We start from the raw sequence: 27,119 nt of genomic DNA, 5'->3' as shown, positions 1-27,119 counted from the left end.
AAGGTACTTAAATAGAGTCAGCTCAAAACAAAAGTAGTGCGTAGAAATAGCGGGAGCGCGCGCTACTTTTGATCGGAGTAGTAGAAGTGCCGCTTTTTCTGCATGTTGTAGCGGTAGCGCGTAACTTTAAAATAGCAGATGCCCACATCTGATCATGTAGTCCACGATTGTCAACATCCTTAAGCAAAAGATTATTCTTTTCACAATGCTCAGTGCTGACAATAGACGTAACTCATTGCAAATTTAAGAAATATAGCTAAGCCTAATATACAGAATCTACTTAAAGTTGGTAGAATTAGTGGTGCGATACTGACGAGCCAATTAAAACTTTGAACGATTTGTGCTCTGGTGGCATTGGAGACAGTGCTGCCAAAAGTACTCATCCGGTGAACTTTGCTTTCCTCGCTAGAGCGAGCGAGTGAGAACGCTATACAAATATAAACTCATCTTTTATAGTTTCTTACTCATGTCTTTTCTTTGAAACAACGTTATGTAAACGACCAAAATGTCCGTTGTTGAGCATTGTCACTTCATCAGATATCTTAAACTCTTGACGGATCTCATCTGATCCTGGCTTCAACATTTGCAGGCTTTTCTTAGTATTAACGTCGAATTTGGTTGATTTTTTTTGCACGTTCTTTTGAATAATTACACCGACTATTTATTTTACCAGGGCCGTTGAGAGGATAATTTGGGCCAAGTAGGCTACCACTGACATCCTCGGTTACCAAATTAGGACACTTTTAAGAAAAACGCAATATATATCCAAAGAATGCGCGTTGTTTTGTTCAAGTAGGCTACCCGTGCCTCTTGAAATTATTTCGGTCCAAGTCCAAAAGTACTCCCTAGGCTCCCCTGTCAACGCAACTGAATGCTACTGCTTGTAGGTTACGTTTAGTTCACATATTAGGCTACTGTGGTCTATTCATTTGCTTAGTCAATAGGACATTGTGTTCACTGCCGGTTTATTTTCAGTTGACAGTTTGACTGCATACGTCTAACTCTGTTTCAAACAATCCTATGAGGCTCATAAACAATAAAAGATAGGTTACCGGCACCGCAGTCCTCAAGCCGTTGACGTCGCTGCTACTATAGCGACGTCTACGCTCAAGCAAGCGAAAAAATTATAAGTTTCGATCCCAGCTACTCAATGTTTTATAATTTTTTTGTTCCTTCAGATATAATTTTTTGGCTATATAGGTACTTAATTGCTCTAACAATCTATAACAACAAAAATACGTGTTCACTAAATTCGATTTACACATAAGTATTATTAATGGTAAACTCGATTTAACATTAATAAGTTGCAACTTGCAATGGTGAAAAAAAGAGGACAAAGCATTAAATAAAACCATGATGAGCAATGAAACAATAAAAAATTCAAGCTAGTGTACGCCACTGGCTTACTTGTCCAAGGCGAGGTAATTGGTTTGGTTTTTGAATCTTTATCCTCGGACTGACAAAGCTTTGATTGGTTATTTCTGGTAGTTTCGCATACTTGTAGAGGCTCTTGACGTAGGACCGGCTACCGAGATTGGCGGAGTAAAGTTTTCCTATTGTTGAAGTGTTGTTGCCAGGGAATTATTCCATTCACTAGATGCCGCTGAATGGTGAGCAGTCCTGAAATGCGTTGCTCAAGCGCACACCCCGAAACCGCGTGATCTTGAGCCGGGTGCGTAACCACTGAGCTAACAGCTCACGGGCGGATAACAGGTAAGATGTTATACACTAAAGTACACGACGTCCGTTTTTATTCCACTTGGTTTGGAAGATTTATTGAAACTCACGGCAAGTTGTTTACTGCTGCAGCAATCTGGTAACGAGTATATCACAATGTTTTACTTTTTACTTTGTACAAATCGATCAACGCATCTCGAAGTTTAAAATAATCTTCCTTGACATTGTACACGTTTGCAGATATTCGAAGCCACATCCTTCCGTTGAATTCCGTGAAAGCAACCAGCAACGAATGTCGTTTTAACATTTCCACCGTGACCTCGTCAAAATCTAAATCTCTGCATAAAAGAAACAGACTGCATAAAAATTGAGTTAAAAGTGATTTCAGATTTTTACAAACATTCTTATTTCAGCCACAGACATATACAACCAAGCAACCACACGGCATTTAACATTGCCTGAAAATTCTCTGAAAATTCTTATTTCAGAGACAATAATGAGATTTGAAAAGCAGCCAAGTCAACAAAAGCAAAGTGATTTATTATACTATGCATAGTGCCCTCAAAATAATTTCGGTCCAGAAAATGCTTTGGCATGACTTTCAGTTTGAACTTATGAGTTGACGAGTAGGCTAACTATATGGTTGTTTTAAATTTTAATTGTCATGCGTTGAGTGCATTAATCAATGAAGATTGCTGTAAGCTTAAACAAATTTTACAATTCATTTGAATAAATTGTCAACTCACTTCGTGTAAGTATAAGGGGTCACATACTTAATTTCGAGCCACGGGAGATGAAGATTCTCAATTTCCTTCTTCTCCCGTATTGTCGCTATACATCAGGGCACCCGTCGGTTAATCTGGTGTCATCATCAATGGATACTAGGCCTTCTATACCCTACAGTGCTGGTCTGTACCGCGGGCAATCTTTGATTATGTGGGCTGTTATATGCAAATCACCACATTTAATAAGTTCTCAATAACCCCTCGGCACTGACGAGAGAGGATAGCCTGCATCTTTTTCTAGGCACCTTTCTTTCATCAAATACTTTCGCACTGTTTTCTGTATCCTAGATAGAGGGGAGTGATGTTTCTTCTAAAATCGGCTGGCTTAAGCCAAGAGTCGCATCAAGATTACGCAGTTAGAGATCAAACGTCTTGGCTGCTATGCTATCCTACCGCACTTTTTCATTGATAGGTTAATTTAGAATGTCTGTTTTGAATAATTCACTCAGACCAAGTCACTACTGTAGTTGCTTGTAAGATCAAGGTCTTGATGTTGCAGCGAATTCAAACTTACTTAATCTCAGATGGAGCAGGAGGAAGACTGGTGATAGCCATGCAAGGGGCTCTCATGGTGCTAGGTATGTCAAGAGGAGATGTTTCTAAAGCTTCACACAGCATCTTTTGTGCCCACTCCACTAAAGAGCTAGAGTACTCTACGATGGTTTTCTAGAAATCACAATAAAACTTCATCACCAAGAAAAAGCATTGGTGAAAATTTACTCACCCTGCAACGAAAAGGAGCAACAAAAAACCGTCACAAGGTGATGACGTTATTGTAACGTTTATATAATGCAACTGTTGAACGTGAGATTACATTGGACAATGGAAAAACACAAACCATTACTATCTTAAAAAGAAAAAAGTCCGGAGAGCTGCTACTATGTAAGTGTAGAAGTAGTTGCCCCCATAGTAGTGTATCTCTTTAACCTTTCAAATATGAAGCTTGCCGTGCATAATGGGCTACAATACTGCAAGGAATTATTTTATGATTATTTGAGAGTTTGTTTTTTTAATTGGAATTAGATATTTTAAATTTTCAACATTATGCAGGCTCATTATTTTGTTGTTTAGGTCACTGTGTAACAAACTTCTGCTTCAAACGTAAACTAAATTTGCATTTTTTTGACCCGATAAACAGCCCCCAAAAATCAATTTGCAATTCACATAAAACCTGAATTGAAATCACGGACAAAATTTACAAATTGTTTTTGCATAATTATGCTAATAAGAATAACGTGTGCTTTTTGCTTTATCGCGGTGCTTCTGACACGACATGCGTTGCTCTCAGCGTTTTACAAAACAAACAGTGTCAGCTCAACCTTTATAGAAATACCACCAAGCACAGTTGCCGGCATTATATTTCACCTAAAACAGTGCAGTCCCTTAAAGACATAGCTAAACTTACCAAACCTCCAATCATGCTGTAAAACTCCAACGCCGCAGGCACCGTGTACAATGGTGTATAGTCCCGCGCGCCCAAATAAGCAAACTGCTCTTGTAAGGATGCATTGCCGGGGGAATACGTAATAGCAGATTGAATTCTACCTTTGTATTTTGGAGATACCCATAAAAAAGCACTTGCGACACAAGCGTAAGCCCACTTATAAAAAGTTCCTAAACAATAATATTTTACTTGATAAAAACTGTAGGCCTACATTTGTGACATTTAGAGATGTCATCGGAAAACTACCTCACAAGTAGAAAAGACAATCATTTTATCTTGAAAAATATAGAAGGCCTTTATTGAAGCATATTTTACTGCTTGCAATGAGGTACTAATCTAAAACAAAATAGTGATTAGAGAATTTGGCGTAACAATAACATGAAGAAAGACCATCAATTATAAGCATTGGAAGATGAGCATCACTGATAGTTAATTTGTTATAGGCTACATTTGCCATAAGTTGTTCAGTATGATGTTAAAACCTTAATTCCTTTTGTTTTATGTGCATTACCACCCAGTTGAGCTAGTAAATGCAGGTAAAACATTTTTAACAAAAAAAAGTCATTGGGTTTATTTCCTATGCCTAATCTTACCCATGTAGAAATCGCATCCGATTTCCTGCATGTTTAACTCTATTTGACCAGGAGCATGAGCGCCATCTATCACTGAAATGACGTGATACATTTTACACAGTTTCACCAATGAAGCCACGGGCATTTTGATTGCTGAAGGACTGGTAATGTGATCTGGACATAAAAATTTCAAAAGATACTTGAAAACATTTATTTTGTCAAAAAAAAAGTTAAGCAAACTCAAATAGTGAGTCTGGATTTTGTTGTGATTAGCCTACATGTAGCTTACCAGGCACACAGTAGGCTACAATGCTATCAAGAAGTGCTAATCTATTGTATAGAATCAAGAAGTGCTAATCTTTTGTATAACTATCAAGAAGTGTATTTGAAGATGAAAAACGTAATGTCTAATATTGGACATAATCAACCATAGTTAAGTTAATGTCAGAATAGATGTTAGCGATAATTAGGATTTTTCTTCCTCCGAACACGTAAGTGATAGCAAGAGTAATTTTCCAAATACTGAACTGTGTTGCTCTCGTATAGAGACAAACACAGAGTTATGTTATTCACAAGTGAAATGTTACCATACTAAAAATACTGTCTAACAATTTAACTTAAGTTCCCAAGCTTTAAAGAGGTTTATTTTGAGAAACTAAATTTGACCTGCAAAAAGTATGACAAAAGTCTCGTAACCTATTGCTTGCTTACCAATTACGGCAATCTTTATGTTCGGATTCTCCTAAAAATGCTTTTCGTAAAGCTCAATGACTTGCTCTTCATTGGACAGTGGTATTGGAAGCTGAACAAAGCGCCTTTTCAAACCTAATATTCAACACAACAAAAATTAAAACAAAGAACATTGACTTGGAAACGGATAGTTGGAAACACGCCCGTAGTGATGCATGGCTACTTAGAGATGCGCTTGAGTTGTCACACTTTGCAGCAGGGCCTCTTTTATCAGATTTTCACTGGAAGGGTATTGTTACACAGTGTGCACATTTTGACTAAAAAATTTGTCACTGGCAATAGATACATGTTTTGTGGTCAAATCGACAATGCTGAAAGCTAATTTCAAAAATGGTACACAAATTACTTTTGCTGACTCATGTCATAAAAGCTTGTTGTTGCCTTAAGAAAGCAGTAGAAAAACAGAAAAAAATAAGTTGAAAAACGACCAGTCGGACTCAGAAACGAGTGGTTAACAGTCTGACCAAAATTTTAGGAATTAACCTAGTAAAGAAAACGTAAAATATAATTTTTAGAAAACTTCATTCAGACAGTTGGCTTGGACTAACAAAAATTGGCAAAATCTGGAAAATTCTGCAGAGTGTGACAAATCATGCTGTGTCTCTACGTAGCTATCCATGGCTACTGATGTTTTTAGCAACATCGGCTGCATTCTATTTTCTACGACAAGCATAAGATGCATACTTTGAAATAAGTTTCCAGATGAGTTTTCATAAGCATTGTGACTATTTAATATAGCCTACTTACAAACACAACCAAAAAAATAAAACTATTATAAAACACTATCATTTAAGAGTAGCGTCGTTCTTCTCTTGCCAGCTCAGTGTCCGTAGCAATAACTTTGGCAGGGAGGTTCAAAGAGTTCAAAGCTACCTTTTTCCTTATTACTTTTATTAGTTTTTTTCTCAGTTGTTTGTCTTTAAAAATGTTTTTCGTTTTTTTTAGCGTTGCCTTGTTTAGGGGGCCGTGGTTTTCGTAAAAGGATAATTTTTCGGCCCCAGATGCTCATACAAAAAAGAAGATTGCAATGTTTTTTCATTTCTATAACTACATACAACTTTCAAACTTAAATTGATTACCCGTCTAATAATAATAGATCAGTCACTAACATCTTTGGCCTACCAAAAAATTCTTCAACTTCTGCAGCTGTATTACAAACTGAAATATATGTGTGAGCGGTGAGGAGAATTTCCGACCCTGCATCAAACTTTAACGATCTCAGAACTGCATTCATTCCTGAATGAAAAACGATTGATTGCACATTATTTTAACAGATAGCATTGATTTGTTATTTCGACAAGCAGGTGGCAAGCTTTTAAAGATGTGCAATCATTGCAGTCATTTAACCATCTAAGTTTCATTATTATTCACTTGAACACACTTTGCCATTGCAATATCATCTTCCGTTCAAGCTTAAAAACAAACGGAATAGATAACATTTGGTACGATTCGCAATAGTGGGAATTAATTATACAACGAATATAGTTCAATGTAAAGTCGTATAAATATCATAGCCTACTTTAACATACGAATTATTTCTTTCAAGTAGCATGTTTAGTTTAAGACAAAAAAATCATCAAATGTTGCATATAGTTACATAGATTGCAGGCATTGGGCATTGCATAGCAGGCATTGGGTACATGCATAGATTGCAGGCATTGGGTTTTATAACATGTTCTTTATACATGTCCACTTTGGTGGTTTTCAAAAACTCTGGAATTAATTCATCTAAGTATAAAGATAAAAATACCCTTGTCAGTTATGAAACATATTGACATTGTCTACACATTGGATAGATACGCAGAGGAGCTTGAAAGTTAATTGCCTACAAATTATAAGACTTCTATCGAAGAATTATCACTTGACGACACTAGCCTGTGGTAATGTTGTCCACTACGCACAAATCTTCAGGTTCAGCTCCAACAAATTCCGCTGCCGCCTTTCTGGACTCGTCGAAATGTTTAGAATATGTGACTCGGAAGAGGATGCCTGGTCTATCTTCTAGTTCCCGAAGCAATCTTTTATATTAAAATAACAAACTTGGTCGCTTGAGTAATGGTTAAAAAGATTGCCTATGGTAGATGGCGTGATCGATGCCCTGTCTGGTCACACCAAAGACCTCAAAAGAAACAGTACTAAATTGTGACTCCTGCTTAGCACTCTACACTGCAATATCTGACGTCCGTCAAATGAACCAGAGCATCTTGGACGACGAGCCCAAACATGCTACTGCTCTTCATCAACCTCTTTGTGTAGTCCTGGAGAAGATCGCCATCATAGAGTGGTGAAAATATAAATCGTTAGCTTTGAAAGCTCATACGACGATCCAGCATTGAGAAAAGAAGTTCAAGGTAACATTTCTCTCATAGAGATCATTCTGCTGTGCGACTATATACAGTATACACTACACAGCTTTGTTGAATCAGTGTGTTGACTGGTTGCTTTGTAAACCATTGAAAGCAAGGCATTGGCTATCTGCGTTATACAGTGCCGGTCTTTGGGGTGTGCAAACCGTGCGATCGCACAGGCCCGCAAATTAGGGGGCTCACAATTTAATCAGAAAATGCAGTAATTTTGTCATTTTTAATGGAAAAATTCAACAAGTGAATTCAACGAAAAAATTAGCAACAAGAAAACATGGAGACTCAACGGGTGCAACCTAATTCGTTCCCTGACCATTTCGTACCCTGCAAAGATCGAGAAAAAACAACAGAGCCAAAGTCACTGATCGGAGTTGCCGCAAACATTTCAAAATTCCTCTCGATCTTTTCAGGGGGCGAAATAGGTCGAAGTTTGATTTTGTTACTCCAATTTCAGGGTACGAAATCGGGGTACGAATTTTTCAGGGTACCATATGAAATAGGTTGCTTCCAGACATAGCTTTATTTCCGAAAAATGCCAAAGAAAGCATGATCTTATCTTTTTGCTATGCCACCGGACAGCACAATTTTACAGTAATATTCATACCCAAATTTTTGCTGAACATGCTCTCAGAATGCCCCAAAATCAAAGTAATTTTTCAAATTTTTTTGGGGGAGGCCCCCCAGACCCACCGCCACTGGGTGTCGCCTTCGGCAATCACGCCGTCAGGCTTCGCCTGCCAACCGTCAAACCATCCCTCCTCCCCTTTCAAAATACCTAACTACGCTACTGAATTGGATTATTGTCATTGGGGCCCGCAAAGCATATTCCGCACAGGGCCCGAAATAGCCTAAGACCGGCACTGTGTGTATAGAAGTAGGTCTACAACTACACTATAAATACGTTCATACCGTAAATGCATGCATAATGCTGCACACAGTACAAGCAACATCATTACAGGCCGCTGGGAAACAACGATGCTACTTAAAACTTACTGGGCTCTTTTCTTTGATACAACATTAGGGAGACGACCAAAGCTTCCATTGTTGACTAAAGTAATTTCGCCAGTTATTCTAAACTCCTGACGAATTTCTTCTGACCCTGGTTTCAACATTGGCAAGATTTCAGTTGCAACTTTTTGCTTTAAATCAAACTGGTAACACTACAAAAATATGATTATTAAATTCTTTTCGCAAAGTTTTGCTGTTTTAGTTGCCAATCGCAACATTTTGCTGAATTGCTGAACACAACCTTTTGCTATTTGCACCAGATGCAATTTTACATGTAGGCTAGTTGCATGTTGATTGTTTCAAAGTTGATACAAGGATAGGGCTAACTGATTGTCTACGAAAGTTTTCTACATGTTTTAACATTTGTAAAGTCTACAACTTGCCGACTGTTCATGTTAACTCAGGCATGTTGTTGACAAAACTTAAAGTAATAGAGGCTCATATGACAAACATAAGACTAAGCTCACTCCACCATATGTACGGAATTTATCATGTTTGCCCATCGTTTTCTGATAATAACGCGAAAAAGGAAATCGAAACAAACTACAGTAGTCTTGTATTGAAGGCTAGGCTACCCGTTGAATCAATGTAAAAATGACGGCTTTTGTTGTCTGGGAAAGGACACTTCATTTACAGCAATCGATCGTAATCATTAATCAGCTGAATTAAACCACCTCTTCTGTTGGTAGACTCGGTTTTAGCGCCAATACGCAGTTTCGCGCTTTTTTCTTCTAGGCCAACGTTGAATGTATTTTAGAAGCCGTTGTTTGTTTTTGTTGTTTGCTTTGCAGTGGTCGAGTGCTCCAGTGAAGAAGTTTTACTGACTGCAAAATTTGTCATTTTGACATTGATTCAATGTCGTTGAATCAATGTAGAAACGACAAATTTTTCTGTATGGGTGATAATGTTAAAGGCTTAATTTCATAAATGTAAATTTACGATTGCATAGGTGGACCTGTGCCTTCTTCCCACTAAAACCGTTGGCACACCTATAGGACGTTGAGTTGCACTTTATATAAAAAATGAAACGCAATAACTGCGCAGTTATGACGTTGGTAATACATTTTGTGTCGAAACCAAACTGTAGTTAGAAAAGTTTTAGGTATGTTCAGGGGGAACTTTTAATGGTAAATATTCTCCTGGTAAACATTTCTCCTGGAAATATCTCCCTGATAAAAATTCCCTCTGATAAATATCCCCCTAGTAAACATCTATCTGGTAAAAATGTCTTCAGACGGACTTCATGATTATTTAGCACTGTACTTGTGATTTTGATACTTGTGATTGTGATACTTGTGATAAAGTTGTGATTTTATTCGTTCCAATTGTGACTACGTAGCCTGTAATAATCACTTCAGCAGACTGCGAAAGGGCGTCGGTTCGACACCGCTCAAGAGCATGTGGCTGTGTCTTTGGCAAGCCACTTAACCGCATGTCTGACGTTGGACACGATGATTGGCTTCCTTGCCTTCATGTCCACTTAATCTAAATTTTGAATCAAGGGGCGTAACTGAAGGCCTAAATGCGACCAACAGTCGTTTTATCATATTTTTGCACTGAAAGCAGTAGATTGACCCTTGCATTACATCTTTTAATAAACTGGGTATAATTATTTATTGAAAAGATGAACAACATATAGAAGCAGTGAAAAAGATAGACAAGGCACAAAATCGAGACCACAACAAACAACTCTTGAAAATATTGAAGATTGCGAATGGAAGAGCAAAACATACTGACACAATTTTATGATTATAATAATTGATCATGTTACTTTATTTAGTTTGTAATTTTTTAGAATTATAGTGATCGTAAAACTATAAATTTCTTAACCAATGTATAAAAGTATCAAAACGCTCTGCGTGGCAATGCATCATGTGTAAATAAAGCAGAACACCTTGCTACAGTAGTGAAATATCTATAGCCTAATCTTGAAGTAACAAATATTTACAGATGTGCTGGCAATTTTGTGCCAAAAGACGAACACTGTGATAAAGAAGTAAAAATAGACGTTAATTCCAAACTAAACCAGAAAACACTGTAGGCTACACAAGTACATAACAAACATACACTTCATGAACTGAACATTTTTATCAATTACTGCTCAGACAGAATTTACCTATTGTATGGGAAGCATGTTTTAATGATACTTCTTTCTGTCGTGGTGTGCAACAGGTGCAAAAATGCCTGGAGATGGATGGATGGTCATTTTATTTTTGTTTGGATGCGAAACACCGAAACGTACATAAAACAAAAACGTACAGTGTGGGTCAGAAAGGAGAACCATCTCTTGTTAAAACAAATGCAACACCTACCGAGTATCACTTAACTCATAGTTTTCATTGCAAATCGACGTTTGCTTCAAAGTATGACCAGTGGCCCCCTTTTTTGCTACATTTGTCCTGCCTGGCCCAAACGTTACTTTTACAGTAGTCTCGCCATGCAGTGTGGGATAGAGAAAAACCTGTACCGACGTTACACGATAAAATACATTTTTGTTACAGTCGAAAAAACTCCACCTGAGCAGTTGTTTGCGCTTTATATCAGTTCATTTGTAGCATATTTGGATTTCTAGCGCAAATGCTAGGTGGCCGCAGGTAAAAGTTTAAAGTTAAAGTAACGTTTTTATAAGAAAAAAATGCGTATAAATATCACAGTAAATAAGTTACTACAAAAGTACATATGAGTTGCACTTGTAAAATGAGCAAGGTATTTTTGTGAATGTGCATTTTCATTTCTGCATCACGTTTAGTCAACGATGTTACGACATTATGGTGTTAGTTTGTTAACAAGGCATTAAATTCGATTTTTCAACAACACAATCAGTACCGTTTTCAAAGGTCCCTAAAGATTGAGAGACGTTGAATGAGTTGAAAAGAGTTTGGAATTTCATGAAGCGGAATTAAAAGACACTTGCGCAGAGACGAAGACACTGATACAAAGGCTACTCCTCGTTCGTAAGTTAATCAAATGATATTTCAACTCAACCTGACCACGTTAATTCAGGAGAAAAACTAACAGTTTGTGAGCAGGCTAAAAGCTTTAGCAACTGGCACGCTACCCTTTAAAAATCACAACGTAGCGTTGCTTTCCTTGAAATTTATGGAGTACCAAATCATTGAAATCCTAATGAGGACTCTAGGTTTTGTTAAGTTGGATTATAAATCGCTACCAAGGTGTTTCTAACAAGGATCAACCGTCCACAGAGTGCAGTGGACAATCTACCATTTCAATTGTTGCATAGATTGAAAAATAATTAATCGAAAATAGTAATAAATATGAAACTCCTTTGAAAGAGTGAAGCTTACACAATTTTGTTCGGAAGACTCTAGATGACAACTTTGAATAGCAAGATTTTAAACACGATTGCACAATGAATTTTCCAAACAGCTTTTTGTATATAAACGAGCGACTGTTTTTGTAATTTGCAATTTTTGCTACATTGCATCGATTCGATTGTCAGTAAAAACATTGTATTCGAATTAATTGGTCTATATTTTCTAAACACAGTAACAGTTTAAATTAACACGGCTAAGCATTACAATAATTTGACAAGCAGCAGTAAAGCTTTGTAACACACGTTAAAAATCACGGTACAACAGTACAAACTCTACAGCGTATCTAGAAAGAGAGACACTAGAAAGGAACACATGCCCCTTAAACCAAGAACAGAATCCAAAATTTGTTTTCGTTCTTAGCAAACTTTTCTTATCGGTACCCGGGGAATATATGTGCTGGTCAACAACGGATTTAAAGGTTAGCGCTTTGAACTTAAGTCTACTTTTAAACCAAAACTTTTAACTCTAGCTTTTACATAAATCTAACATTGATTTGATAAATATGATTAAATACAAAGTGTAAGGTCTAAACAGAAAACCACTATTGAACCACAATATATGCAAAAAGCGACCACAAGACCACATTGTGAACATTTTTAGGGGGAAATCCTTTTAACTCCCTACTAAATTTTTTTATTTTTGTTACCGCAACTGCTGTAACTACTGTATGGTATGGTGCCTTCCAATTCGTTTTCTAGACCCGTTACTGTACAAGAGTACAAGCATGCACACAATATTAAAATGTAGCCTATTACTGCCAATACAAACATTCGACTACAATGTAGAAGAGTGTTGCATGGTCGTCTGAACAATCTAAATAGTAGCCCAAGCGCCACAATAAAATTCCAACGCATAAGATAGCAAAATAGAAAATTTAGAATACACTGCTGATATTAAACTATGTTGTTGATCAGTAGTGGATTTAGATGATATTTTAGAAGGCACTAGAATTTCAACGACAAACAAATTTCAAGCAAAATAAACAATTTAAATGCTGACCCAAAAAACAGTGAAAATGTTAGCTGGGGTTGTGAGAGACTTGCCCCGAATATTTTTTTGCATTTTTCCCCTTGTTTTAGTCGCTTTCTATTTACTGCTGAAAGCAGGCGACTCCTTTAGCCTACCGCTGTTTTGGTCGAATCAAATTGAATGAAATGAGCAACACAAGCAAAACAATTCTGTAAAAAAACGGAGAAAAATTACATGTTTCTTCTTTATGTTGAAGGGCACGTGACCACACTGACCAGGTGCCTTTCGGGATTCGTTACTGTTGCCGATAAATACACATCATTGAAAACGCACTGAATTGTTTTGTTGAAATGCGATTTAAACAGCCTGAGTGGGATGACGCAAGGGTGCTTCTTCTCCCAGTCTGTCACCAGATGCCTTTATCTCGCCAAACTTGTTCTGCAGGCGCTTTATCTCTTTTTTGGATTCTCTGAATAAATCTGAAAGAAAACATACATGAGAGCATTTTTATGGGTATTGTGCAGGCTACAATGCAAAGTGCCAAAGTTAAAGTTTTAAAATTGTAGTTTAAAAAGTTCCTTACAAAACAGACTTCACTGGAATCGTGTTCTTATCGTTGAATTTGTGTTATTACAACCATTATTATTTATAATAGTAACAGCTTATTCACGTTTTGATTAATGCCAACAATAAACCACTTACATGCTGCCCCACAGACAGAGACGAAAAAAACGACGATAATAATAATGCATAGGTCGCGCCAGGAGGTGATTTGCTTCTGCATTAAAATAACAACCTATCAATATGCATATTATATAAAATTAATAATAACCTGAACGTTTAATTCAGGAGTATATGACAATATGTATAGTATTGTATTCTCTAGATTAGAAAAAGAATACAAAGAAAAGAACGTCAATTACACACACAACCAGCTCTCCCATAAGACCTTTGTCCCAAATGTAATCGAACTTTTAAAGCCTGGAATGGACTCATCAGCCATTCAAAAACGTATCGTTTGCGTTTTTATTGCGAAAACCATCATCCTCGAAGACGAGGGATAGTCATCATCATTAGTATAGTACTGACAAATTGGCACCAGGGTTGCCAGATACTCAAGCTATAGTAAGGCCAAATCCATTATAAAATAACGCCAAAAAAAGGCCAAATTTTTTATTTACTTCCAAGGCTAAATAAACGCTAACAACTTAGTTGAAATAAATTTTTGAAAATGCCTTTTTACCATCAAATATGACAGATAATAATTTAGCACTGTCAGAGTATAATGACCGGTTTGTTTGCATAACTTGATTAATGAAAAATTACTGTAGTAGCAGATAAACTAGAAACCATTATTACTTCAATTCATGAACAGTGCTATTCGGAACATCTAACTAAGCAATCAGCATGAATTTGTCTTATTGAGTATATTTACCAGGGATGTCTACAACTACAGGATTGGAAACTCTTTTCAGTGCTATACATGACTACAGAAGAATTATTAAAATAAAACACTGTTTGTATCAACTAAAGAATGTATAAAATTCAATTTCGCAATAACAATATAAAATATAGCCTACACTCACATCAAAACTTATTTGATGTATAGAAGTTTAAAACCACGAATCTAAAAAATCAAAAATAAACAAATGCAAAGATTCCCTGTCGTTCTGTAGCATTTTGCGTATTGCAAACCGCATCAGAAGTAAACGTGGAGTGTTCAACAATCAGTGAAATGTGTTGTCGTTATAATAAACTTATTCACAGACCAACCCAGTACGAAATCATTACGTTTAAGATGTCATAAGAACTAAAACTAATACTCGGTTTTGAAATTATTTAGCAGCAAAAGATTGCACAAATGGAATGCAAACACATCACATTAACAAACAAGGCAAGTGTATACTTTTACGGTTTACGGCAGGTGCAACTTAATAGAACCGCCCTGTCCACCGCTAACACATTCTCTACTCTCTACCTATGTCTCTACTCACTAATGAAACTGGATGAAAATGAACAAACTCTCCATTAACTACAACAAAACTGAGTACATGATACTAACTAAACAAAAGCTCGATGTAAGGATGCACGTTACGATAAACGGAATTACATTGCAAAAAAAAAAGTGTATTAAATATCTTGGTGTATTAATTGATGACTCTCTCAACTGGAAATGTCACATTCAAAATGTTTGTAAAAAACTTGCTAGAGGCTCCTGGGCCATTCTTCAACTTAGAAATTATGTGGATACTAACACACTGAAGACTGTGTATTACAGTCTTATATATTCTCATCTTCAATACTGCATATCCAGCTGGGGTGGAGCTTGTGACAATGCGCTGGATCATTTATTTAAGCTGCATAAAAAAGTTGTTAGAGCCATGACATTCAGCAACTATACAGCTCACACATTGCAACTCTTTCAAAAACTACAGCTGTTAAATATACAAGAAATTTATAAACTAGAGATAGCAAAATACATGCACAGAGTCCATTTAAATCTATTACCAGAAACGGAATGTAATATCTTCCACAGACTATCTGAATGCCACTCACACAATACGCGCCAATCATCCAGCAGTAACTATTTTGTTTCAAGGGTGCGTACTGAATTAGGTAAAAGGCAGATGTTAATAAGGGGTCCTAAAGTGTGGCATGAGGTCCCAGGTGATCTCAAAGGTCTTTCTCCAACTTCTTTTAAAAGAAACTTTAAACACTACCTTCTTGATTTAAACGCCACTGTTGAATAATAACTGTTTTGTCTATATAATTACATTATTCTATTTGCTCATCTCTTTGGTATACGTTGCTTTTTATCTTTTTTACTGATTAAAATTGTCGATTGATATCTCTTAAACTCCACTCACAATTAATTCATTCAGTAGCATGGTAAACCTGCTTAGTTTGTTTGCTTTTTTTTTTCTCTCTTTTGCATAGGCCTAATGAAAACATGTGTATCTGTATCACCAAATGCTTGATTTTCTTTTTTTTGTATGTGTGTTTGTGTATTTACTGTATATATGTTATTTAGGCCTACATCACCAAGCTTGAGGTGGCTGCTGACTAGATGACCGTTTGGTCTTTTCGCAGTCTCCTCGTCATATGACACACAACCGATTATTATTGTATATTATACTTTGTATTCTTTTCATGTTTGTGTTTGTGACAAATAAATAAAAAAAAAATGAACTGAACTAATTAAAATTAAAACGAATATAGGTCAGGCTCCAAGTGATGATAAGTGATACTTTTATATTACAATTGAAATTGAATTTCCTTAAAATAATACTTTCTAAACCGGTCAAAATTTGCAGCCATAAAAAGGGCCAAATAAGGCCAGATTTTCTGGCCTTATTTGCATCAATTTTTTTAGGCCAACTGCAATTTAAAAAGGCCAGTTTTTTGGAATTTGGCCTAAAAAAAGGCCATCTGGCAACCCTGATTGGCACATTTATTTTTAAAGTTGACACGTTTAAATTTAATTTTTTAGAAAACCTTGTGAGAAAAAAGAAAAAAAATCTTTTGTGAAACTCAATTAATAACACGCAGTTTTATAGTGCAAAAGCTTGAAGGACAAACTGAAACGTATTGTATGAATTTTATACAAGGTTTGTTAGAAATCTACATAGTGTGGGTTAATCTGGTCTTTGATTAATTAATCTCACTTTACCTTTAAATCCGTATGCTCACTTTGATCTTGTTTCTGAAAGAAAGAGTAAAAGTTTAAACTATAAGTTGCATAAAAAATCTCTTTTTGGAGCTTTACAAGCAATTTTACAAGCACAAAATTTTACTGCTAAAGCTTTTAAACGATATTCTTTGTAAAAACAAGTTTTTAGCAGAAACCAATCCCCCTCTCCCACACTGTGACAACTTAATATCTTACCTCCCAATCTTTGATCGTTTTGTTTAGCCGCCATTCGGTACGATAATCTGGAAAGAATGTGTGTTATAAGCATGAAAAGTTGACCAAATGGCTTACACTTTGTGGTATATAAATTAAATCAGCAACTGTTGGATAACTGGATCATTTCTTAGAATGAACTTTGCTGACGTAACATGAATTGACCTACAAATTTTCTAAAAGAAATATTTTCTTCATTTCCTACAGATGAAGTCATTCTACTGCAAGAAGACGAGAACTTTACAAAAGGTTAAAAAACACGTTGTTGTCATGCAATTTAAGGTTGTGCAACTCGTGGTGGGAATGTTTTTGAAGTGGTCCCTGAAGCTAGTCCTCGTAACCAGCACTCAATGTCAATATAGTCCTACTGTCATTGCTTCAGAAGCGTAGATTTTTATAAATTTGTAAAGAGTTGTCTGTGGACCGCAAAAGCTATATGTGAATTAACCACAATGAATGCTGTGAGTTTCCAATCGAAATAATAAAAATAAACGTTCGTACTTTACAAGTCGCGTATATATTTAAAGTATATCTTACTAATATTTTCTTATATTTGTCATTTACATATTTACATCTTATAGAATTTGTCATAAGATTGGTTTGCTTGTTTTACATCCATTCTAAAATTGATGCACACATACTTTCACATTTTTCAATACAAAGGTAGTCTTGAGAAGGACAAGTGATGTCACATTGTCTGCAATCACTGATCCTGGGATCATAATAACTGTGACGAGAGGTTTCGTCCTTGTCCTTACATTTTCCATTCTCCATTTCGTATTGCTGACAAAATAACAAAACAAAGTTAAACATTAAACCGAAGTTGAAGTGTAGATTATGTATATATATTGTATAGTTACTGAGTGACTAACGTACTTACCGTATATTAACGCTGATTTTACATTGGCTGTTAGTAATTCACAACTTTTTTTTAACCTGCGACTGACCACACTTGCTTCCTTGACATAAGGGAAGACCCCATCAATTTTTCCAAGAAAAATTTAAACAATGACGATGCAATTGTTATTAGTGTAAATTTAAGCAATGACGATGCAGTTATTATTAGTGTAGCCTACAACATTTAAATCAGTGCTGTGCTGCCTTGGTTATCCGCAATAAAAAAAAGAGGACCCCAGTTTGAGAACCATTAGGCTGGCCACAAAACCAAAACTTGAACAAAACACATTTGATAAAAAAAATGCACAAAACACTAACATGACAATGAGAACACTTGAGCTTTCATAAATTAAAAACCATCTTAGTCTTCCTACAACCAAAAATATTTTTACACTAATAAAATAAAAAACTTAATAGAAGCAGGGATAAATCAGGGCTAAGACCTAAAACAGACAAAGTACATGACCAATATCTGACGAACAAATGACAAAAAGCATGACAAAACTGTAACATTCTACAAATATTGGAGACTAAAATACACTTGGAAAATTGTTGCAAGATTTTTTGCAGTTCTGCAATTAAAAACGCTACAGTTTGTAGCGTTTTTTTTTATGTGTAGTCAACTCACCAAAATTTCTTTCTGTTGTAAATTTTTCAATTCTGAATAATGTCTCTGAAATTCAACTTGCATTTTTTCGTTGACAAGGTTTTTTACGAATATCTCACAGCTTTCCTCATCATAATCATAATACGCACTTCCTTCTACTGTGGCGTTAGAAGTAGCTTTCATTGCTGTGGAATTTTTTCTATATACCACAAGCCAATATTTAATATATGATTGAATACGCCAACATAACGAAAAACAATTACTACAAGATCTTAGCAAAAATAAATTAAATTTCTAGCGTGAAGCTTACTGTAAGCTGGCTGCAAAGGGAAACGATTACTGTGCCCTTCGGAGATTAGAATTGGTTTTCTTTTTTACATGACAGCTTATCAATTTTTGGCAATATCAAGCAACAGTTACAGTAAAGCAAAACGAAACATAAGACTTATACTATTTTAAAAGAAACGGCTACGTTAATTTTGAGTAAAATTATTTTACAGACTGTAATTTCCCAAACGACAAAAATATTAATAATAACGGATTTGTTTTACTTACGCAACAACAGTTGGTGCTTTTGGCAATGTGGTCGAAGGAAGGATGTTAGTTTGTCCATTTCCGAGTGCAAAACGTAGTGAAAGTGTAAGAGTAATAAAAATCATCTTTGTGTACAATAATTCCATTGTGCTTTGTAACTTGTATTTACAAAAAATAATGATGCTGATGAATTTACGTACGAAAAGTTTTTAAAAAGCGGAAATCGAAAACAGAAATACTTGAAGTTATGTCTGCAGACGTTGAATGAATGTAAACATGATGGATTTTGCTGTCTGGAACTGGGACTAGGTATAAATGTGTCATTAGCTGAATACGCACAATAAATCTTTGCATTCAAATGTTATTTTTATAAATTTTCAAATAAATAATAAAAAATAACCAAAACTTGTCTATTTTCCAATAAACAGCCTTCAGTTCAATTTGTAAGGGTTTTGGACAAGCTGCCAGTTAACAAAGAATTAAGTAAGCGCGGCTTGCTTTAGTTCATGACCTGCACAACTAATGATTTGGCGAAATTCTTTCAGCATGTTTGAATATTCTAACTTTAATGATCTTAAAGCATTCTGCGTAGCCTTTTAGTCAGTCTTTTCAATACAAAGCTGCAATAACTCTGATTTTCTTCGCACTTGGCTCTTTCATTTTTTAAACTTCTTAGCAAACGACTGCTTGATTTGACAAAATAGAGTAGTTCCAACTTCATATTTAAACAAGTTAAAAGCAAATACGGTACTGCAAGCTTTGTGAAAAATTAACACGGGGTTTCCCCACGCGGTGGCAGATTCTGAAAAGGTTGTAGTAGATTCTGAAGTAATTTTCGCCGGTAGTTCACCAAGCTCGACCAACTCATCAACCACATTAAAAAAATACCGCACTGCTATAACTGTAAGAAAGTAACCTACGGTCAGAAAATACGGGAGAAAACACCTGTTAGTAAACTGCTGAAAGGTGACCCATGTTTTATTTGCGTTATTTAAAACAGTCGTTTTTTCTTTGTTTTTGAGAGGCCCGCAACCAAGTATCCGTTCTTTCTTTAAATAACAAAAGACGTACCCTTATATATCGTCAGAGTAGTGAAATTAAATGTAGTTAATCACGCGAGAAAGATTTTCCTAATCACAATTCACAACGGTTGTTTATTATTTCCTTAGGGACATGTGATTACCATACAGTAACAGTAGATCTGTTATGCTGACCACCTCAGACGTAAACTGCCATAAAGGATATGATAACCGAGGTTTTGTAAAAAATTACTAGTAGGCTACTGTAGCCTATTTGCAGAAAATTTTTCATAAAATTTGACGTTATTTTGTACTTTAGTTGGTTCTTAGTTTTTAAAATCATTGCGTACCCAACTCAAAAGCCGTGATAACGGTTTATTTCGTCTTAAAAACCTGTAACCTTCTTTCATCCGACAGCATTTTCACTGTTGTCATATTTGTCATTGAGATAAAACGTTTTGAAAATATGATATTGTGACATCGACCATCTGACGCGATGAATTCGATGACCATATTTAGTTGATCTGACAAATCCTAGTTTCTATTCTCTGCAAAACACAATAAAACTTGCGACTGCATGATCAAGATTTTGTGACTTGTAGACAAGCTGCCAACAGGAAAAAAGACGCCGGAATTACTTCTGAACAACTGTTAATTTGGCTAAATTATTTCAGCAAATTTTAATACTTGATTTCAAAGCATTCCGTGTAGACTTACAGTTCGCCCATTTAAATTCAAACCAGCAGAACTCTAATCTAAAGATGCTTACATTTATTCTCTTTGTCACTCACTAGTACGGTAGTTCTTTCAATTTCTCTGTTCTCACAATGAAGGCTTTCGCTGAAGTGAACATCGTTATGTAGCCACGAAACGGGGCTTCCCCTTTCGGTGCTGGCTTCCCCTTTCGGAGGTGATGTCGTCGATTCTATTTTCAGCTCAAGCAACCTAGCCCCTAAAAGAAATACCCAATCAGCCTACTACATCTGAAGGCTGCAGCACAGCGCTAGGCAGGGAATGCACCTGTTGGGTAAGCTTCTGGAACCTGGTGTATGTGAACGATTTGAATTGATTTTGCAGAAACTAAAAACTGATTCTTCTTTTATTATCGCACTTGATTTCAATAGGGATGGTAGAAGTAAGGGATTGCTCACTCAAAATTAAGGTGGACAACTGGAGGGTCACAATGTTACGACAAAATTTGATGCAACTACAGCTTGAGGTCTACTCCTACTGCCATATGTCGCATACTCGGGTGCAGATTATATGATCTGCCCAGTGCCCACGCGTGTACAAGTGTGTATCGCCAAAACAAATGTAGGAAATCATGTGACATCATGTTTATTTAATAGAAATAGTATTCAAGTTTTAATAGTATTCAGGGGTAAACTTCACGCAACACCGGTAACAGTAGTTAGCCTCACACTGCTGCAGTAAGGTTTTGCAGATTTTCTAGTACCCAAAATTTTAATCAAATATAGCAATTCATTTGATGAGAATGAATTTACCTTAAATCAAAGAAAACGTTGTGCAGTTCTGCTAATTGTTGAACTTCTTAGTAACCTCCAGCTGTCCATTTCGCAAGAAAAATCAGTAAAGTGAGTCGTCCCGGTATTCCACTGTCCCTAGATTCCAAGCATTGACTGCCTTCCGTAAGTCCAACATCATCGCCTCTACGTGGCGGAACTAGTAATGCTGAGGATCTCGAAGCAGCCAAGATGGCGGGGCACTGTAGATCAGGACTGGCCGACCTACTACAGCAAACTCTTGGCTACATATACCTTAATGAAAAGTTTACATCAAAAAAACTGATACAGCAAGTTAAATATTTTAAGCAGTTTCATCGAAGCAAAGTGATCCTGATTTTCATCAAAGCTCATAGACCCTGATATGAAGACATTACTATGGTTGCAACAATTGGGAGATGTTGCCTGAATTGCTGCCTCATAAGCAAGAAGAAGAAGATCGAAGCAAACATTTCAATGAAGATGGAGAACGCAAAATTTGAGTTGAGTAACTTTAGCCAATCTCGAACTAAATCACTTTCATTGGTTCAACGTGAAATCGACGTCACAGTTAAACAACTATCCTGGTTTGTTGTGACGTCAGACGTTGGCGAATTGTCGACCGTTCACTTTCCCAGTGGCGTGTGCAGGAATTTTTCATGGGGGAACGGCTTTTGAAAAAATTGCATGAGACCATTCTTGTAACCAACATTTAGTTTACAGCTGAAACTAAACGTACACTTGTCATTGTGCTGATGATTAGGCCTACAAGATGGTCCAGAATGCTTTATATAGCCTACGTTTTGTTAAAAATTTGTTGGTTAATGTAGGCCTAAATATGCAATGTAAATGGTGAATGCAATCCACTGTCGATTCAGAATTTGGCCGTTGTTTCCTGTAGAGTACTAAGACTTTATTCATTTGAGTACGGTACGTACTTTAATGAATAAACAATATTAATATTAAATAATCAATATTACGTACGGTACGTACGTGCATTTTGTAGCAAAAACAAATTTAAAATACTCGCTGCAGTCCTTTGTTTTACTTTGTGGCAGAAAAAGGTGGGTTTTAAAGATGATAAAAATTTCTACAAACCCTAAAATTAATTGTTATTTATTTATTAAACAAAGCAAAACTTTGAAATAGGTTGTCTTGTTTGAAATACCACTAACTGAAAGCAGTCAGTTTATCTTAAAATAAACACTTTTTACGCAACCCACGCATTTTTGTCTTGACGCTTTCTACCTTGTAGCCTAGCCTACGATTCTCGTGCATAGGTTACCCATCTAATTTTTTTTCGGTGCATAGCGAAACCAAATTGCTGAGATCTCGAAATCAAAGAAAATAAAAAAATTTTCCGTCAAAATGACACAAAACATTGTTTTAAAAACGTTTCAATGTAACATTAAAGTTGCTCATGCTAGGAGCTGTCCCATCAAATGATGGAAACTGTTGCCTACTAAAAATTAATAGGATAGCCAATAGCCATCAGCAAAAACAGACCGGTTATTCAAGCTGGTAGTGAGCCTGGGTCCATAATAGCCTACTAAAACAACAAAAGCCAGAGAAAATGTTTGAAATTTTGTTGGCAGCTACTCAATTTTTCACTTTTTTGTTTCGTCGCAGATGAGTTCTTGGCTATAATAATTGCTGTATCACAACACACATACGTATTTACAAAACTTGATTTATATAAAAACTAACAAAAATAGAGGATGACGCACGATAAGCCATAAAACAATACAAACATTTTACATATCAAGCTCAATGGGGAGATTTAACCTCCAAACCCCCGATCCCTTGCATACGCCACTCAGTGGCGCCGGCAGAGGGGAGCAGGCGGGGCAGCTGCCCCGCCAATGTTTTGGGCATCATCTTTTTATTTTTTTTATATTAATATATATTGTTGTTATTTTTTTAATATTTGGATCCCAACCTGAAGTCAACTCAACTTGCAAAGGGGGGGGGGGGGGAGGAAGGTAAAAGCTTTCTTTTTTATTTTAATCTTGCTCTTCTCGCTGCTGTTATTATTACGATTTTGTGATTCTTTTCACGTAGGGGGAAGGTCTAGTTAGTTGAGCCAGAAATCGATTTTTCTGCAATAAAAATTTTACGACAAACTTTACCAAAAATCCGAATCCATCATCATAAATTGCAGTCTTATACGGTTCTTTTGATCATGTTTGTGTTTGCGACTGACCCCGATTTATATCATTTATCGGCATTTTAAAATTGACACTCAGCCGGCTCAAATGATACCCTAAATTTCACGGTTGAGCCATCCATTGTTCACGGTTGATCCACCATTATTTCACTTCCAAAAGATATCCCAAAAGAGAGCTCAATTTGCATCAAACACAATAAACTCTTCTCTTAAACATCTTGCAAATAAACAGTAAAAAAATGTTTAAACCGTGTAAGTGTGTATTGTGTCTAGTGTCGTAAAATGAAATAACAGTGAACACTGAACGAACAGAAATTTATACTATTGAAAACACTGAGAATCATTGAATGGGAAACTTTGCACGAAGGTGTTTTTACCTTTCTGAAACGATTTCGCGAGGTTTGTGAAGAAAACGAACATTAGCAACCAGTGGCGTTGCTATCGAGAAAAATATAAGGGGGGAATGCTAAAAAAATTACCCTCAAACTGGCGTATTATAGAAAGAACTACTCTTATGGAAGTTTAAGGGGGGCAGTGGACCGCCCCCAGCTACGCCACCAGTTCTACTCATCAATTACAGTACGGTACAACAAAATTAGGGTAGTACGTAAGGACCATCGGCTCATAAACTACATTCCTTATGATAAAGGCATGGCTCAACCGTGAACATTGCAAGTGGCTCAACTGTTAACATCGCCGCCATTTTCAAAATACATGAAAAATTGCCAAGAACCAACTGGCTAATCAAGCAACGAGAACTACTAAAACAAAGAGTAAGTTACCCTCACCTATCCCAGTATTTCCATTAGGACAATGATGAAACATCGCAGGAAAAAATAACACATTTCTTATTTTTCTCAAAACTACTTTTACTATACCATTTTACATTTAACTGCTTCACAATTTTTCTGCTTGTAGAAAATCCCTAAAACTACATGTGCTCATATTTTCGTTATAAAACGGTCATGCACGATGACTATCATGCACGATGTTGCGATAAAACCGGATGGATCAACCGTTACCCGGCTCAACTAACCAAACCTTCCCTACTTCGCCTGCTGCCAGTCATGTAACAATTGCTACCAGCTGTTCAGCAGATTGGCTCTTGCTTGGTTCTTGAGTGGTGGCAGTGCATACAGCAGTGGGTCATTCAATGTTTGAGGATATAATGTAGGTTTAACTCAACGAAGTCTACTAAAGTAATACAGTAAGTAATCAGTGGTTTGATGACTATCTCGGGCTGGAGTATTCAAAAACTAAGGATGCCACGTTTTGCTTTCCCTGTCGAGTTTTCAACAGCTTGGGATGTTATAGTCCTGTTAATATTAGTTAAAGTTTATTCTGTTAAACTGCAATTGTGCTCCACCGGTGTTAAATGATTTTTTATTCTTAATATTTCTTTATCCTATCCACGAAGTGCGCAATATAAGGACGATAAAGTTTAAAACACAAAATAAACGGACAATTATATTAGCCTATATAGTATATACCTATTAAGATGCAAAAAATGCAGTTTCGTCAGTATGACGAAATAATGCAACTAAAGTCAACATGTTCCTACGTTTATTGGACGTTAAAATACGTTTCATTTGCAAGACCCAAAGTGCCATGCCGAAACTTTTTCAACGTAAGTAAATTTAATGAGAGAAATGAAAGTAAAAAGATGGCTTTTCGTTTTTTTTTTCCAAAATTTATCAAGGTAATCATGGACCCCCAAATGCTTTCTCACGGACCCCAGGTTGGAAACCATTGATCTAGATTGACGTCTTAACAGCTATTCGTTATACAAAACTTGAATATATCAGAAATGAAGTAACTTCATTGTCTCAAAGCCTTTTGTTTGACAGTCATCAAGATGTATGACGTCTATGACGTTTCATTTTCTAAACTTTGGGTTGACTTTAAAGCATGAAAGTTAGTGACTTACCGGAGTAAGATCGCTTTTTGGATCAACCATGGCCACCTGGAGATGCGGCCTAATTTGTCACATTTTGCAGATTTTGATTACAGCTACTGCTAGTGTTTGACTGACATTTTCTGAGATTTCTTACTTTCTGCTGTCTCCTAATGATATAAAATCTTTTTGTTGGCTTGGGGAAGCAATAGCAAATAAGAAAAAGTAAGTTGAAAAACGCCAAATCAGACTGCTATTGAAATATTAACAGTCTGACTAAAATCTTCGAAATCAAATTTTCTTTGTTTTTCAACATCTGTTGATGTTAACACCTATTGTGTCATCTGGGGAAAAAAGTAAAGAAAGTGAAAAAATGTAATTTTTAGAAGAAATTATTTAAACATTCACCCAAAGTTAGGAAAATCTGAAAATTTCTGAAAAATGTGACAAATCAGGCCGTATCTTTAGGTAGCCATGGATCAATCAAGGAGAAAATTGATAAATAATAAAACTGTAATAATCTCGCAAAAAAAGCAATCAACCTATGTTTTTAAAACAAAGTTTGCCTTATTTTAAACGAAACTGCATTGAAAGAGCGAGTTTTGCCAGTACCAAACATTCAAATATCTCAGCCTGGAATTAGCAACAAGAAAACATAGAGACTTGGCTTTATTTCCGAAAAATGCCGAAGAAAACATGATCTTATCCTTTCGCTTTGCCACCGGACAGCACCATTTTACAGGCATATTCAAACCCACAATTTTGTTGAAAGTGCTCTCAAAGTGCACCAAACTGAAAGTAATTTTTTAAAATTTTCTGAGGGAGGCCTCCCAGACCCCCCGTTGCTAAGTGTCGCCTTCGGCGAAGCCGGCCGTCAACACCCCCCTTTCCAAGTTTCTGACTACGCTACTGTCTTGCACTGTCAATATTTTGCCCCTCCCCCCATTGTTGAAGGTCTGGCGGGGCCACTGACGCCACTGCACTTCGCAATTAGGCCAGGCCCGTAATTATACATTTTAGCTTGGGGGGGCTCAAAAGCTGTTGCGAAGTAAAAGGCTATGCACATAACATTTGTAGTTGAAATGAGTTTAATTTGCGGTTTTTCGGGCAAAGGCACGGCATATGTTATAAAGTCACAAGGTGCTAGATAGCAGTAATTTCGAATGATTGGGATAATTCCAGCCAAAGCATGGGTAATTCCAGCCAAAATGATTGCAGAATAGAATAGATGCAATATTTTTAACACACAACTTTGTCAGGAATGACCCTCGTGACTTTGTCTGGTACAGGTCTCCACCAAACCAATTTATCCCCTTTGGGGTGTAATCTTCGGCAGTAAACGTCAAAAAAAACTAACAGCTATCCTATAAAGGCTGATCTATGCCCGCGTCAACCCAATCATCGACCCGCTCCTTCCAAAAGAGCAAGCTGGTTTCGGCGCGGAAAACCCACCGTAGATCAGGTCACACTGCTGACCCAAGACATCGATGACTGCTTTGAGGCAAAAAAGAAGGCCGGCGCTGTCTTTCTAGATCTCACAGCTGCCTACGATACTGTGTGGCATCGCGGCCTTACTTACAAACTACTTCGCCTGCCTTCTGACCGACATAGGCTATGGTCCATATGATTATGGAACTTGTCAGGAATCGAAGCTTCACCCTCACCACCGGCAATCCACGGCGAAGCAGACTG

The 27,119-nt window shown here is 36.5% G+C and overlaps 2 protein-coding genes across 2 annotated transcripts; both read right to left on the bottom strand.

Annotated features, from left to right (window-relative positions):
* Positions 1-1,754: 1,754 nt before the first annotated feature.
* Positions 1,755-6,465, bottom strand: LOC145766483 (uncharacterized). Its single transcript, XM_082578469.1, has 6 exons — positions 6,351-6,465; positions 5,190-5,303; positions 4,500-4,652; positions 3,868-4,076; positions 2,977-3,128; positions 1,755-2,015 (listed from the first exon to the last, which is right to left on the bottom strand). Exons 3-6 carry the CDS (start codon positions 4,621-4,623, stop codon positions 1,829-1,831), a joined length of 672 nt encoding a protein of 223 aa, XP_082434595.1. The 5' UTR covers positions 4,624-4,652; positions 5,190-5,303; positions 6,351-6,465; the 3' UTR covers positions 1,755-1,828.
* Positions 6,466-10,200: 3,735 nt separating this feature from the next.
* LOC145782894 (uncharacterized) lies at positions 10,201-19,922 on the bottom strand. Its single transcript, XM_082594659.1, has 7 exons — positions 18,867-19,922; positions 18,333-18,510; positions 17,449-17,590; positions 16,790-16,836; positions 16,574-16,606; positions 13,606-13,681; positions 10,201-13,382 (listed from the first exon to the last, which is right to left on the bottom strand). The coding sequence occupies exons 1-7, from the start codon at positions 18,989-18,991 to the stop codon at positions 13,261-13,263; spliced, it is 723 nt and encodes a 240-aa protein (XP_082450785.1). The 5' UTR covers positions 18,992-19,922; the 3' UTR covers positions 10,201-13,260.
* Between the last annotated feature and the right edge of the window lie 7,197 nt (positions 19,923-27,119).

The sequence above is a fragment of the Aplidium turbinatum genome, chromosome 1 (assembly GCF_918807975.1).
Source record: "Aplidium turbinatum chromosome 1, kaAplTurb1.1, whole genome shotgun sequence".
Taxonomy (NCBI): Eukaryota; Metazoa; Chordata; class Ascidiacea; order Aplousobranchia; family Polyclinidae; genus Aplidium; species Aplidium turbinatum.
This window is presented reverse-complemented; position numbering and strand designations above follow the sequence as displayed.